This window comes from Tetrao urogallus (genome assembly GCF_951394365.1).
Source record: "Tetrao urogallus genome assembly, chromosome: 4".
NCBI classification, from domain to species: Eukaryota; Metazoa; Chordata; class Aves; order Galliformes; family Phasianidae; genus Tetrao; species Tetrao urogallus.
The window spans coordinates 43,063,481-43,080,610 of record NC_136817.1 but is presented as its reverse complement, the minus strand read 5'-3'; the positions used below and the strand labels follow the sequence as shown (position 1 = coordinate 43,080,610).

Below are 17,130 nucleotides of genomic sequence, written 5' to 3'. Positions count from 1 at the left end.
AATTTGTAAAGACTAAAATGTTGCCAACGCCAAAAACGCAAGAGTTTCACCACTTGAAAAGATCCTCCATTTATCTATCATTTACATGCCTACTGAAGCTATGATATACTATAACTAAATCAAGCACACCAGGCAGCTCAATTAATACACAGTTCTGAATAGATGAACTCAGGAGCTAAGAGTCTCAGACTTCAAGACTTTTGCTCAGAATAGACAAACTGTTCTCATTCCTGAACTATTTCCTTGTTAGGTGACACAAATATTTAGCATCTTCACCCTGTATCAAGTATCTCTTGCAGACTTTCAGATTTAGAACACTTAGTGGAGTTGGGTACATTGGGTGCCTTTCTGTGATTCTGTAGGAATCTGCAATACCGACCAATAATCAGTACTTCAGTGATTCTTTGGAAAAATGAAAAGTTAAGCAAGTCATGATACCTGAGGGCTTTCAGAATCTTCAACATTCTGTTCACGTGCTATAAAGCACTGCTTTGCTAAGCACAGACGTAATTTCACGTGTGTTTTAATGAGGACCAAAATCCAGACCTGAAATCATTACCTGCTACAGGCAGTATCATCTGAACCAAGATTTAGGGAAGATACTTTATCAGAAATGGTTGTTAGTTGCTCAATAAATAGGTCTGCAATGTCTGCCTGTTGCTAGCAAGGGGGAAAGGAAATTTTTCTAAGCTGGGTTTGTTGTAATTACATCAGATGTCTTTGGAGACACTTCTAATTCCCAAAGTATCAAGTGTAACAAGGTTTACTAAGCAATGAAAGCCACCAGAGGGATAAGAATGCTAAGTACAGTTTGCTTAAAGGAAAAAGAAAAATGGCACGAATGAAAGGCTTACAAAAAACACAGAGACAAAAATATACCATATAAGCAACAGTATAGCTTATTATACAATGGAAAAACTCTGTGAACAAAAGGCATAGGAACTTTGATCTCCATTTGCAAAACTGGTTCCTTGTGTAGAATTTTATCCTTATGCAAAAGGAAATGCAAATAACCCAAAATTAAAAATTTTGAATCATTTGTAGAGAAAAGTCTTTCTCTGGCAGTTTTTATAGAATCATGCACAGATGATGATTTCATCTGTCACATCACTGATGCATGAAAAGCACAGAAAGATTTTAGTCACTCTTTGGTAAAATATGTACCAAACCACTACAGATTTTTTTAAAGCAGCATTTACATTTTACCACTGGAAGTTTGGTTCATATTTAACCTATGTTTATCCAATTGTGAAGTGTTGAGATTTTTGTTACAGTTGCTTGTAAAGCTTATTTGTAGAAAGTCACAGGATAGGTAAATTAAATGTTTCCTGAAGAGCTTCAATGCTTTTGTTTTCCTAAAGAGGAGGCTCATTACACATAGCTTACAACGCAGCTACACTGGACTTCGAGTAGCTGCAGAAATATCGCTCTGTGATATTTGCCTGCATTTAAGGAGGAAGAGACCTCCGTGTACAAAGAATCCAAAGCAACATAGAGCATACAAAAATGGAGATCAGATACAAGGCACCAAGCTGGATGAAGTCAATATACAGTACACCTCACAGTGAATTTCCTCTAGATTTATTCTATTCCCAGAGAAATAAGCCTATTTTTGTTTGTAACTTTCTTAAATATTTGAACTACTGCAGTAACTGTAACATCTCCAGATGAACAAAATGTAATGTAATGTAAATGCACTTAATTACAAGTACGATTCACTATGGACAGGATGATTAATCTAGACTAACCAAACACCAATGTAAACTGCACTTGCAGCTACAACCAGAGAAGAAACTAGCAAACTGTTGCAGCATACTGTCAAATCAAAATAGAAATTCAAGAGTTCCACCCATTTCACCTCAATAGTGCTTACATTCAAGTTCACAAAGTTACTCACTGTACCTCAAACTATCAGACAGAATGTAACAGATGAATCCAATCGCTGCAATTGCCAAAAAAATTCTCAGTACAGTCATACAAGGCAGTTTACATTAACATGAAAGGGAACAACGAGTGAAGTCTGTGATAATGCTTAGTACAATCTACAGCAAAACTCAGAATGAAAGACACTTATGCAATGCCCTCTTTCCTATACATATTCACATTTCTGCATGAACCCTGAAGTTCTGTTTTTCCAATTACTCTGCCTTATTTGTTGACACAGTCCCTCTGTATTCTATTTCTCACCACTAATGTGATCTGAGAAAAAAGCCACATCTTTTAAATCCAATTAAACCACTACAAGAAGAGATACTCAGACTTATGCTGTAAGCTTTTTTTTTTTTTTTTTTTTTTTTAAATACCAGGCTCCTCCTGGTATTTAAAAAAAGAAAAAAGAAAAAAGAAAAGAACCTTTCAGACTGTCATCATTGAAACTGTCACTGTCTGATGTACTGTCGCTGAATTTTATGAACCTGAAATAATCACAATCTAGCTTCCAACACATTCCACTGTTTTTAAAATACAGTATGCATGCATACTTGGACTCTCCACTACAGACTATGACCTGGTTTTCAGATGCCCTACTTTGGTACATTCAGCACTAGCTAATCATTGGTCAGCTTTCTGCTGGCATGCTGAATACCTGCAAGATGCACATATAGTAAAGCAGAAGGGGACATGAGGAAAACATTTACCTGAACCTTTAGTTCTGTAACTTTAAAGTGCGTTATACCCAAGCTAGAGAAAATATACAGAAGGTCTATTCAGCACTTCCTAATTAAGAAAGTGCTTCTTAACTGGAACACACGTCTATCAATGTAGTTTTTACATGCTGTATTTAACAGAGACATTCTGCAGGCAGCTTTTAATGTCATATCCAATCAAAAGAAAAATAAGTGGGCTGTTACCACTATAAAATTACCCTGAAACAGGGCTTGACATATTTTTATTTTTTAGAATGATACCAAATTTCAGTAGCAGCTAATGAACACATGGAGGGAAGACTGAACATCACTTGCCCATTTCTTCTTTAGTGTTTCTATTCCTGCAGTATGTGCTATGTGAAAATTTCATATTGTTAGCAAGATGAGGGAGTCTTTGTGAATATACCTACATCACTGATATAAGGATTTTTACCATTAACATATTTTAATCATGGATAAAATCCAAGCTGCAAACACAAGCCTACATTAAGTTTGGATAATCAGCATAGATTATGACCATAATTAAGCTCATCACCCAGGACAAACTCCAAAATTGAATTTATTTCACCAGGAATAAGTAACAATGGGGCAAATTTTTTAGGTTGCTATGTAAAATGCTGGTATAGCTAGGAAAGGTGGCTGGCAGAAATTAAACTCCAAAATGGACTAGCCAAAAACAGTGATGTTCAAGAAAGAAAGGAAATCCCTCACAGGAAGAGTTTGTGCAAACCTAGTCTATGCAGCTGCTTGCTCCTCTCTAAGTAAAATGCAAGGAAAAAAAAAAAAATCACAAACTATGCAGTAGAGAAAAGACTTACATAATACGAAGACTGCTATCATTTTCTTTAATGTCATTTATCTTGGCTAAGAAACAATCACCACTCTCCACCAAAACAACACATGTATTCCCTGGAATAAACCTCAGCATCCACAATTATGTTCCCATTCCACTTCTTTGCTTTACCTAACAATTTAAATGAAAAATCAGGTCATACGCAGCTGAGAATTTTTTAAATGTTCATTTCTGAAAACACAAACACTTGTCTTGAATGTCTTTAAAGCATCTTTAAAGCAAGAAAACTTCAGACTTGTTATGCTTGTATCAAGACAAACAAACAAAGTTCTTGTCGTATTTGCAGATAAGACATTCAGCATGACAAGTCTGACAACAGATATGTACTTACAAGTATTCAAATATTTCTCACAAACAGACAAAGCCACACTGAGAAAGCCTGTCTTGTTTCCCACTCTTATCCCACCTCCCACTCACGGTACAGAAAAGACAAAACTCCCAGCAGATAACCATCAGAATGATTAGATAAATATTTAATGCTACAAACTTCCTAGTTCTATTTTTGGATCTGAAGAAGGAAAGAGCAAATTCTGATTTGCATTCCATAAACAGAATATTCATCTTAAAAATGAGCAGTTCAGCATGGATGCACACAGAGCTCATGCTTTCCACTTACACAGAATATGAAACTATGCTCTTAAGTCAGACTTCTAAGCGTAATTCGAAAACTTTTATGCCCCAAATGGTTATTTGCTAAAAATAAACTGCTACTGAAGTAAGCAAGATAACATCCAATTCATGCTCTAATTGTTATATGAAAAATACAAACCTGTGTGAAATATAACAGTGCTTTTCTTATAGCTAGAAGGGAGACGAATGTTTCGGAGCAATCCCTTCGCTGTCAGTCGTATACGCATGTTGGATAAGGAAAATTTCGGGGACCATAACATGTCTTCAGTGCAATTAGAAGATAAGCAAGCAAGAAACAGCCTCCATGTAGTGTTACATACTATGCTCTTAAATCACCGCTGGCAGAAGTCAAGCAATTCTTGCTAAAGAAAAAAACCTTGAAGAAATAATCAAATCTCCATTCCTTTGCCCTTAGTCCTTATGCACAGACAAGCAAAAGCAGAAAAGGCATACATCCACAGCATAAATGCTGCTGGCAGCTTCTCCCCACCAGATGTTGTAGAAACAAAGCTTGTCCTCAGAATAAAATCGACTTAGTGATTTGGAAAACAAACAGCCTCCAAATTACATCACAGTGTTCATGCATAATCTGCTACAGGACTCTGTGGGACCGGGAGCCACAACAGGAGGAAAAGGGAGGAGGAGATGGAGGAGGAGGAGGAAGTGGGTGGTCTCCCCAGATGAATGTATCATCAGCAGTGCCACAGACTGTGTAATTGTTCTTCAGAGACTACCAGGGAGACTACTTGAATATTCCTGGAGACATTTGGCAGCTCTCTTTCCTTAGCAAGAATCACTTCAAGCTGCATTTTTCAACCAGTTTGTTACAATTGACAGGAATGTATCAAGACACTTATCAGCTAAGGCTTTCTATCAGAGTTTTTCTTCTGGCATTAGATATGTCAACATTTAACATCTTAACTAATCCACAAACATAACTGTTCTGTATGAGATCTGCTTAAAGAAAACACTATTCAGCTCGGCAGCTCAGCACTGCAGATGCTTCCATTTATCCGGAGAGGTGCATTGAAACAGCCATCTATTTCATATCAAAACAGATCACAGCCAGCTAAGTTTGAATGCACCTAAATGCTGCTGGGCAGGCACAGAAGCAGGGACCACTGAAGCCAATGCAGAATACAGGGCAGTAAGAGATTTACTGAGATTGCTTGCAGGTTCTAGTGAAGAGAATTCTTTTTTATTTATTTTAAAGAGACAAAAAAAAAAAAAAAAAAACAATACTTTCTCACTGATGCCCCACTCCTACCATTTCATCAGGCTACAGCCAATGCTCTGTAGCATCCAGCCCTCAGATAGTTCTTCTAGTTTCAGAACCCATTAAGCCAACTTGTTCTGAAGCACATATCACCCAAAGCAAACATAATCAAACTGACAAATCTCATCCTACTGGTGAGATCCTCTCCTTACTAAAATGTGATAGGTCTGTAGCAATGTCTTACTTGCTCAAAATGCACAACATTCTAAATCCTCCAGTGTTGCCAGAACTAAAAATAGCATTATGCTGTTATTCAAGCTCTAGATCTCTCTAGCGTCACGCAAGGCAGGGCAGTAACAGTGAAGCAGCTCACTAAGCACACCCCAAGAACTGCAGCCCTTCATCCAAATACCAGATCTGCTAAACCAACCTCCACTGCACACAGAGTAGGAACATTGCTCAATGTATGGTATATCAAAGTACCTAGTTCCCAGCATGGTAATGCACCACTGGCTTTGAAATACTGTAACACTACATCTTCAGTCTGCACAAAGTCATTAGAAATGAAGATTTAATATAAAGTAGCCTTTTTGTTCAGTTCCCAGAGCAGCCTCTGCACACAGCAGTGCATGCATGATTTTATCACAATAAAACCTTCACAGATTCCTCTGAGTTAGAAAAGCTTGGGCACTAACAATACGGGCTCATGCATCTTTGCAATGCCCTGCAATTGTAGACCTTTCTTAATTCAGCATAACCATCCAAGGGAAGCAATGATCCCTCCTGTGCTGAAAGATTATGGGCTCCTATGCTTGGAAATAGCACACAGTGGTAAGCCATAAGGCTTGTTATAAACACATTACAGTAGCCTTGTGTACTCACCATAGCTCATCAGGCCATCTCTTCAAATATTAGATCACTATTGCAAAATCCTCCCTTGAAGACGACATCATAAGATTTTGACTTAGCTGACAGCCAGCTTTGCAATGCTATTCAAAACTCAATATACCTGGTTTTCCTCTCCTCTCTGAGCACCCACAGGAACACTCTTCTGTCTTCCTCTCACCTATCATGACTCCCCAAGGGAAGGACTGCTCCATGAAGCAAACATGTCTCTCAAATCCATTTGGATTTGATGCTATCTTTGCAAAGACAGAAACAGTCTAATCACATTCAAAAAGAAAAATCCACCTAAAAAAACCCCCAAAACCTAAATTACCATCCCTCTCTATCTTTGCAACTGTGCCTGGGAAAAAATGTTCAAGAACTCCTCATCAGCCTGTAAAAACAAAATTAGTAGACGTACCCCAGTACAACCTTAACTTCCTTCCTGGGAATAGGAGCTAAAACAAAGAATCTCTAGAGGGCAAACATGATGTAATGAACCAGTTTGAAGACAGAGGAAGGAATGAATCACATGGCAAAATATGAGCAACTAAAAGCTCTATACAGACATGAAAGCTCCTGCACCAGACACCAAAGCATCTCTTACAGAGACACACAAGCAATATTTTCCTAACTTTAGCTTGATAGAATTAGGCCATAAAGAAACAGATATACTATAGGTGTTGTTTTTTCCCTTTTTTTTTTTTTTAAACTAAAATAAACAAACAAAAAAAAGCCTTTTTAGGCTCTAGGAATCTTGTTAAATCCCACAACCTAAAATAAGACTGCTTTATGCAGTTGAATGACCTGACAGAACCAACAAAAAGCACTAGAAGGATGTCAGACTCCTCTAGCATGCAACATTCAGAGAGCTCTGACAAGCAGCTTGTGAGAAGACTGCCCATCCCTATTTGAATACCTTCTATTAGAAATTTAACTCAAAAGGGTTCCTCCAATGCAGTGTTTGCATACCCGTCTTACTCTACTGCAAACTTCACTGTGGTGACTGCACATCTGTCAGTGTTGTTTTCTTAGGAAAATGGCTCCTCCATATCAGTATTTGTGCTCCTACGACCATCTTGTGTCAACAGGGCACAGAGCCAGAGACATGCTTCATGGGATCCAAGCACAGCATAACAGGAACACACATCCTTTACATTTATACATAATATGAGGATCTGAGAGATCTTCTACAACAGATAAAGGTCATGGAAAATAGCACCAGAAAATAGTTACATAAAATAGCAAGTGATACAGAGCACAGACAGAGGAGAAAACTGTCATTTTATTTACTAGCACTTCACTGATGTCTTTCCTTCCTGGGCAAAACAAAAGACTGTACCATTGCAATCACATAATTCACTCTAGGTTGCTAAATGCATTAATACCTAATGACACAATCAGATTGATGGTGAGGAGAGATCTATTTTAATCCTGGCAGATTTAGTGCATCTGCCATTCCCTGGGGAAAGCTAGCAATGTGACAAAAAAAGCAGAGGACACTGGTATCCGCAGGCTCTAAATTCAACCTTGCAAGTCCAAGTCTCCAGTATCTGGACACATTTCTCTTGCCTCTGTTTCTTACTGCACCACTAAGAAAGCCTCTGAACGGGGTGAGCGTCTCATGGCAAACGAGTCTAAATCAGAGGCCAGACCTTTACATCTGAGATGCCCAGACAGAAGACAAATGGCTCCATGTCACAAGACAGCACAGGCAGTGCTGAGCAGATGGATATTACTGGCATGCCTTAATTCAAGAATTGAGAGCTGACTGCTTATGCAAAGAGAGCAAAGATGCAAAAGGACACTAAGAGTGTAAAAGGGTAATGCGTGACCTAGATTTTCTTTCTGGAAAGTTACCACTCCCTCACCAGTTCCATTTGACCATTTTGCTCCAGCTCAAAAAACCCTCATCTTCCTGCAGGTAACAATGCACACTGCCATGCTCCACAGCTTGTAGTTCCAGGACATTAAGCTCAGAGCCTAACCTGAAGAAGAAAGCCAACCTCTTCCTGCCACAGAACAGGAACTGAAATAGTTAATAGTTTTCTTCTTGTACAAAATTTTTAACTATTATAAATTCAGCAGCTTTTCAAACAGAAAGCGATGCTGCAGTGAATTTCCAAGGAAACAGATACAGAAATTAGGCTAGTTTGCTTCTCTTTCATGCAACAGTGGTGACATTTACATCATCAGCCTTCTTTCAGAAAACACAATGGCAACAAACATCACAAGAATAATTTCATTTTTAGCTTCCAACTTAACAAATCTGCACATTGTTTCCCATGTACAAGATGTCCCTTCTAAGATGGCATTTCTGTTAAACTTCTTCAAAGTCTGCGCTTCACTACTTCAAAGCAAAACTGCAACTAAGCTACAGTGAAAAATACCACTCCTACTAGAGCAACATTCCTTAAAATATGAAGTTTCAATGATCCACTCAGATGCGTCAGAAAAAAAAACAAAAACAAAACAGCTATTTCAGTACTAGAGACTTATGCTCATACTGAGGCTGTTCCTATTGAGTATTTCAACAACTGTGAGAAACCTGCATCTCTATGTTCATGAAAGAGACACAATCATTCCCACAGCAGAAAGTAAGAAAATTTCTTCTTTATCAGGAGTTTGGAACATGGCTGTCCTAAGCTAGAGACCAATTTTCTCACAGAATTTTTAGAATTAAACAATAACAAGCACAACTGAAATATCTAACCTTTAATTAAGAGAAAGGGTCCTTTCTAGAAGTGCTACCAGATGAAATAGGTCTTATAGCCTGGACACCATTTGGGTTATGCTACAATACATAATAAATTAATGAATTTAATAAATTAATTCTTACAGACGTAACTTAATTCTGCACTTCTGTAGAGGTAAGAAAATGAATCTGTTGTTATTGTTGGTCCACATGCAATAGCTACACTACTTAAACTATTTTACTCTATGTTTATACAAACATTATTAGCTTGTAAGCATTCTAAGGCTAATCAAGTCATTCATATAGTCCTCATAGTTCACATGGATGGAAAATATTTAAAAAAAAAAAAAAAAAAGACCACAGCAGTCTCTTTATTGCAGCTATAAAGGCAACAAACAGTTCAATGCACAGCACTAATAACTCCATGAAGTTTAAACTTGATTTTTCTGTTACGTGTCAAGAGATGAAGAAAAAATCCTACAATTTCCAAGCTGTAAAATATTATCTGTGATCATTAAACACATACTAAATCTAGTAGTGTTAACTGTTTCAACTCTATAGTTTATGAAATATTCTCAAGTGTTTCCCGAATTATTCTGAAGGTAATTTATTTCTCAAGCCCAGCAGGGTAGGCCATTAGGAGATACTGAAAGGAAAGCTGAATTGGTTCAAAAACAAGTTTTGCTTTCTACAAAAATGCCAGACTACACAGACTTTTTTTTTTCTTAAGTGGATACATGAAACAATCACTTACACTACTGACATACAGTTTGTTACAAATCCTTAAAGAGAACTGCAATATTCTCTATCAAAGCTTTTGGGTTTTACTTTTAAAGCAATGTAAGACCATTGGAATTTTATTTTTTATATGAATGACATTTTTCTGAACTGCAGATTATTACACATTTAATAACCCTGCACGCGCAGAAATAGATATTCAAGAAAAATGAGACCTCAACAATCCTGGTAACATTTCTATCATATAGCTGGGAAAGTGCATTGAAGGTGAGTACTAAGCTATAGCCAAAAGTAAGTGCTCAAATTAGTGAGACAAACTGTCCTTTGCATGTTTCATGACCTATATTTAGAACTGTCATCAAAAGCACTGTTTTTCCTATCGTGTTTTTAGCTCACTTGAGCTCCCCAGTCTTGCTCTACGACCAGCTATGAACACTTCTGCTTGCAAACACATCAAGGTCTTTTTAAGTACCCATGCAACTCTACTTACACAGTTTCTCTCACAAATTTCAAGTTTGTCTCCAAACAAACAAAACAAAAACCCACATCATACTAAGAAAGCCCTTCAGATCTGAGAAGAAACAATGGAGAAACAGAGCTAACAAGCTGCTCGACCAGACATCCCACATCAGTGGCGTAATCTTCCATTACCACGCTGGAAACTACTGCTGGTAAATCAAAGCAGTCACAGAAGACCTAAGCATTTGACATTCATAATAATACTCAATCAGCTCTCAGTTTAAATTTTTCTAATTTTTGTAAGAAAACTTACATTAAGAACACTTATTCTCGTATTTACAAATACATGTAGCATGATGTATTTTAAGACTTTCATGGGTTTTTTTGCTTTATTTGCTTTCAAGACACCAGAAGTGCAAATATTTTAAGGGTAACCTTTCTATCAAGGAATATCTAAGATAAAAAGAAATGATGCTTACTCCTGTTTCCTCTGGACTTAAACGGAGCATGAAAGAAACTGAATCTCTGAAAGTATTCTCCATAAACTTTGCTTTGAACTACAGTATTGTGTTAGCAAATGCATCCTATTCCACTTACGAGTTTCAGTGAAAAGCTAGCAGCAGCCCCCTGTATCAGCGTGTTCCAAGAGAGATCTTCATGAACTGTTACACTATCATTCATTTTTGCAATTAGCCACCTGACTAAAGACACTTCCTCCCCAGTGTTATATTTCTCACAGATGATTTAATTAAAACAAGCAGCCTTTTAAACTCTTTGGTTGTTAAGATGACAGAGCATCATCTTTCCTGATGCAGCGTGTACAACTTCTGAATGAAGATCGTTTTTCATTGCTTCTCCAGCCTTCTTTAGTAACTGGTTCCAGTACACATGCGCTATCATAACAGAGGTAAGTATGACATAAATCACAATACTCTTATCTGATAATACTTAATGGTATTATCCAACAGTTGCCCTAGCTTTCTTGACAACACTGCTGTGCCATAAGCATAAATTATCCAGAGAAAGATATGTATCTTTCAGAGTCACTGAACAGAAGGATAAAGGTTCCCAACAAAGATTTGCATGCTTCATTCCTAAAATAATAGCTTTATTTTTGGAACTGCCAAAAAAGACGTTTACTTGCAAGAAGAAATAACTAGACCATTACTTTCTCTAAAATTCAGTCAAGAACAGAGATGAGATTTAAATATTCTCTTTCTATGTACATTGTAGTATACCGTCCAGGTATTAGAGGTAGATCACTGTTCCTACAGGGAGACCTGGAGAAACAAAGGAAAGAGCTCCAACTGAAAGTATTTTAAAAGGCAGTCTTGTCATAATTACATTAAGATATTACATTTGGCATACAAGTACACTGCGGTCCAAAATTAACAACTGAAGAAGTAATAAAACATTTTGCCCAAGAAGTTCATTTTTCCTTGGCAGTAAAGCCAGTGTTATAAAATAAGCCACAGAGCATGTAGAAATTTATTGGTCTACTAGAAGATCACTCATGAGAAACAGAGTTGATGAAAAGGACCCTTTTGTTTACAAAAAAAAAAAAAAAAAAAAAAAAAAAAAAAAAGAACAGCAGCAAATCACTAGTCTCTCCAAGTCTACAGGCATGCTAGCAGCATGCTGCATCTTGTTTTTCAAGTGTATACTGGCATTTTTCATCTTTCAGTGAATGGAAAATGAATAACAAGTACAATCTGAACAGAAATGATACTGTATAAATGCTTGCTATTTTTTCAGCCTTGAGAAAGTACTAACAGGAGCTTGACAATTAATGCATTGATAAGGTAATCAATATTTCCCCCCCTTTAGAGTCCTGCTTTGTGACATTACAGGATTGACTCTTCAGGCAGAGCATGTGCAAGAAATAGAAGTGAGGTTGAACTCAGTCATTGCATGAGGCTAAAAACTGTAGAGTTAACTAACGAGTTAACCATGAAATAAGAGAACAAAAGCTTTAACTAAACACAATCACTGGAACAAGGCTGCATTGTAATATCAAGGCAACTAAAAGCAGCAAAAAAGATGTTGGGCTCCATTCTACATGGTACCAGCTGGCATTACTTCAGTTCATTTCAAAAACAATCATTTGTCTCTTCTTAAAGTGTAAGACGTTGTACATTAATATCCAAACAGGCACACAATATTTTTACTGTGTAGTTAAAAACTATCTGCAGCTGTGAAGATGGAAAAAAGTCTTGCTTCTCTATCAGAAAGCTTGTTTACATAAATAGAACATTATACTAATGCTCTATATAAGTTACAAAGCTATTAACTAGAAAGTCTAACAAGTTAATCACCCAATTTTGGAAGCTGATTCAGTACAAGAAACAGGTTTTGTAAGACAAACACTAAAACGCAGCTACTCAAATGGCAAAAGCAAGATGCTAAAGAACATTTGTTGAAAAAACATCACTGCACATTATGGCTATTTTGGACTTTACAGTCACATTCTTAATGCACCAATATAATGCACCAATAATACTTCAAAGATATGTAGTCACATTCTCTATTAGCTTGGAAAAGTTGGATCACAACAAAAATTACACTAAACTTGCAAAAAGGGTGAGAGCACCAACTGTTTTTTTTTTTTTTTTGCATAGAAAATATAGAAAAAGTGCTGTGGCAGTTGTAAGAAAGAGTCATATTTACATTTCTAATCCAGAGACAACACAGCTTCTCCCTTATCACAAGTTACCTCAACCTAACTTAGCAAAATATTCCTTCTAGCAGTATCACCTTCTGCATTTCTATATATAAAGGACCACATACATAAGCAATGTTTAGATATTGCACTGTCAGGCAGTATCTAAATGTTACTTCAGGCAAATATCAGGTAGAGTAACAAACAGAATAAGCACTTCGTCTTGTTATATGAGCAAAGAACTGACTTGTAATAATGAGAGATCTCAAGCAAAGCACTGGGTCACGATTGCTAGTCAGACACTTGACATGCAAAAAGGTAAGAGACAAAACAATAGACTCACATGCATGCATTAGTCAAGAACATACTACCACAGTAGCCAAGTACCCAGGTCAGAATAGTTTCACTCAGCAGTTCCAGATTCAAATTCATAACGCCTGATTAGTTACAGCACCTCTTTGGGAAAGACATCTGCTACTCACTCAGAGGACACAGGGCTTCCCAGTGAACCTCACTATCTTTCAAAAAGTGGTTTTCAGTAATTTAAGCAGCTTTTAATTCAGAATAACTCACTGATGCTCAGGAAACTAATTTTGACTGCATATTCTCTTGAAAAAGACCTAGAAATTTTTGTGAATAGAAATCAGAAGGCCTCTCTCTCTCCTGGCAGAGAGAAACTGGCACCAGGTGCCCTGCATAACCACTGAAAACAAATACAAGATGAAGTCCTTGAACTCCACCAGATCTTGAAACACCATCTGCCACTTAATCAGTTGCCACTCCTCCCTTGCCATCCAAGCAGACACATGCACTAACAAGTTTGGATAATTTCATCTTCAAGTGTAGTCTGCACTGACAGCTGAGACCAACAGGGTAGCTACCATGAACCTTCCAGAAAAACCTGTTATTCTGCATGACTATTTATGTTACAGCCACAACACATGAGTTTTAATCATTACTTACCTCAGCGTGGCTAAACAACAAAATTTACATCTGAGTTTCATTACCACAATTTTTTCCCTCCTGTTGTTAGTGTTAAACCTTCTTATGTTTCACTGGAAACAGAGAATGACAGAACAGACTGCACATTCTAAAAATTGGGTAATTAGAAGACATTAAATAGACAAAACAAGACTTCACCTACTATCACTTGAAATCAGAATCTGTGATGGTTCACAGAATTTGTTGCAAAACTATTCTTCCAAGAAAAGAAATAATATACTAACATAATGTATAAAACAAAATTAAGTTCCACTTCAGAGGATGTAAAAATACTTTCAGAGAACTCACCAGAACCAGAAGTCGATAAACTTTGATGTCTGTTTTTTCCAGAAGTACCTATGATGTTCAGAATAGAAAGCAGAATTATGCTTCAAGTCAGGAAAAGAGAGAGTTGCACTTTTGAATCTCTTTCTATATAACTTCCTCACGATCTAGGTAGTTTTAGTTTCATCCTTGTGATGACTGATTGCATGTTTGACAGAAAGATTTGATATGATAAAAAGTTAAATTATTTGGAAAATGAATTCCTAGCATGTCAAACATTTTTTCTACTTCGATTATCACACTTTGTGTAAGCCAGATAGCACTGTTTATTTATCTTATTATCTTAAATGAAAGAACAAAATGAACAGATAATGCAATAAAAAAGGCAACAATAAGTAACTACGCATACTAATCCTATCTTATCAAATAAAGCATCATAATTTTTTTTCCAGCTATATACTCCAGTTAGTTTATTTACATAAAGCAGGTACAAAATGTGCTATCTAATCAAGTGAAATATAAACAAAAACAGTGAGAAGGTTAATCTACCATTACTGTATTGTTTTAGTGTTAGGTGAAAAATGAACTAAGAACCTCATTATTTTGAAGGATATCAATTTAAGGAAAACACTTTTTGCTAGGTTCAAGCACAAAAGTTACAAGCAGAAGTTTACAGAAGGTCTTTTCATAACACCTATCACATTCAGCTTTCTTCTTCCCTATAGTAGGCACATCAATATGATTTGTATCACAACTGTACTTGTTTCCCTCAACCTGAATCCTGCAAGAGAGTCTTTGCACCCAAGTGAAATTTTTTAATTAATTAATTCATCTAAGGAGTCAGATATATATTCTTTGATTCAATCTGATTTTAAAAATGACTAATTCCAATTAAATACTGAAGATATATCTTCAGCAAATATCTGATACTGAAATGCAAAGTTAAGTAAATACTACTTTAAATAGTCACAGCTGATGAGCAAGATCTCACAAGAATATTGCTGAAATTAAACAGAGAAATTTGGGAATGCCAGTTTGAGTTTTATCTTTTAACTACATGATCTTATAAGCAGGCTACAGAACATAATTCAACTTGATGTTACCAAGTGCTTCAAGTCTGCACAGGATACAAGTTCAAAGCAGGCAGTGTACTTGAAGTAGGGTGACTTTTAGCTCCATATAAACAAACATATACACAATATCTCATAGAGCCAATCTCCAATACCATGAACTATGCATTGAAAGAATGGACTGACCATCTCAAATGCTCTAATTGTTATAGAGCATAGCTCTTTCTCAAGATGGATAGATACAAGAATGTAATTGAAAATATAACTTTACCCAATAACTGACTGCCTCTAGCCTCACTGACTTTCCTTGCTGAGTGCAATGGCCCAGATGATTTTGGTGTGCACTGGTTCAAGGAAGCACACCTGGCTTTGGCTCCTAGAAGAAGAGACTTAAATCAGGTTTAAAAGTACAGCTATTTCAGCAAATAAAGACATGTCTGACATCACATATTTACAGTACCAGATGCATAAGTCTACTCAAACAAATATAAGAAGAGGCATTTTCTAGAAAATTTAAGGCTACATTTAAACTCAGCTTTGTTTTTACCAGAACTCACTCCTAAAGCAATAAAATATAATTTTAATAAAGCTTATTAGGAGAAGAAAAGATAAGGAAAAACATCACCTCAACACTAAGACAGTAGTACTAAAGTGACTTAAGCAGTGGCAAACAAAACAGCTACAGGAAAGTTGGCTGAAAGGGACCTCCAGAGGCCAACTCACCAGCATCCCACCAGAGCAGAGCCACCACCAAGATGAATTTAACTGGCCATGACTGGCTGAGTCCTGAAAACTTCCAAGAATGGAAATCCTACGGCTCTAGTGGACAATGTGGTCCTGTACCACTTTTCCTCATAATTCTTCCCAAAATGTTGGGTCTCCCACTCCTGTGAGACTATTGCCCACTATTGCTATGTTATCTGGTACTACTGAGTTTAGTGTCATCATCTTTGTTCAAGTAATTGCAGATTGTTACAATACCTCCCCTTACTCTTCCTTTCACCTGACCAAGCAAGCTTCACTCCCTCAACCTCTCATCGCAAGTGATGTGCTCCAAACACTGTCTTCCCCAGTCTGCTGTTTCCAAATAACCTTCTTGAAATAGGCAGGCCCCATAGCAGAGCAGCCCAGATGGAGCTTCACAAATACCAAGGGGAGCGAACACCAACTTCTGGCCTTAACGCTCCTGGAGGTGCTGAAGGCACATTTCCAGCACCCAAATCACTGAAGCTGTTGAACAACGAATAACTGCACTGAATATCCTGGGCCTGACAAAAAAAAGCATGAACTTGTCAGGCAGTCATACAATTTTTGTTTGTTTCAGTGATTTACAGTTTCTGGCAATGTCTGCCTCTTATCACTGTTTACTATTTTAAAGCATGTCATTATAGCATGACATTTGGCAGGCTTAAAACTTAAGCCTAAAGCAGAAGCATTGTATTTAATTAGGTTTATCCAATTACAATAACCAGTTCACCACAAAGATGGTCAGAAGCAAGCTGATTATAACTAGGATTTACAGGACAGAGAGCACAAGCTTATTTATCTGCTCCCATTATGCCTTTAATTTTGGTCAGAGAATGAGTTGTCAGCTGCTGTTTGCGGCTTGAGTGGAAAAGCACTGACGGCTTATAGAGAAGTCCTGGCTCAAACAGGAACAGGAACCAAAACTCTAATATAAAGTCAGAAACTGCATTTAACTAAATTTCCTTTATCACCAAGGGATGAAGCACAATTATCTATCTCCATTAAAAACAAAGCAGATCTCCACTTCCTCTTAGTCATTTAGGAGAATATCAAGAAAATGAAGCATGGAGAGGTAAGCTGTTAGCTCAACTCTTTCCTTTGAATGATAAGACAATGCTATTCATTCAAGAAGAGGCTTCATCCAGTAACATCTCATTCAAAGAGTCACATCCATTCTGTAAGGTCCTTTTCGTTCTGATAGGAGCAAATGTAATTTCAAGTCTGCATGAGGAAAAGCACAACCACATCCAGAGGATAAATTCAAAGT

At 37.0% G+C, this 17,130-nt stretch overlaps 1 protein-coding gene across 3 annotated transcripts in view; it reads right to left on the bottom strand.

The window, feature by feature from the left end:
• MTUS1 (microtubule associated scaffold protein 1) overlaps window positions 1-17,130 on the bottom strand; it is a gene marked incomplete at both ends in the record, with an annotated part of 81,539 nt that overhangs the window by 43,554 nt on the left and 20,855 nt on the right. For 2 of the 3 annotated variants that reach the window (XM_079534475.1, XM_079534476.1), the window contains 2 exons: window positions 14,071-14,118; window positions 15,388-15,492. In XM_079534475.1, the coding sequence (XP_079390601.1) occupies window positions 14,071-14,118; window positions 15,388-15,492 (153 nt within the window). Of the gene's footprint in view, window positions 1-4,267; window positions 4,389-14,070; window positions 14,119-15,387; window positions 15,493-17,130 lie in introns of those variants that run through there. The other variant, XM_079534477.1, reaches the window with a different exon arrangement.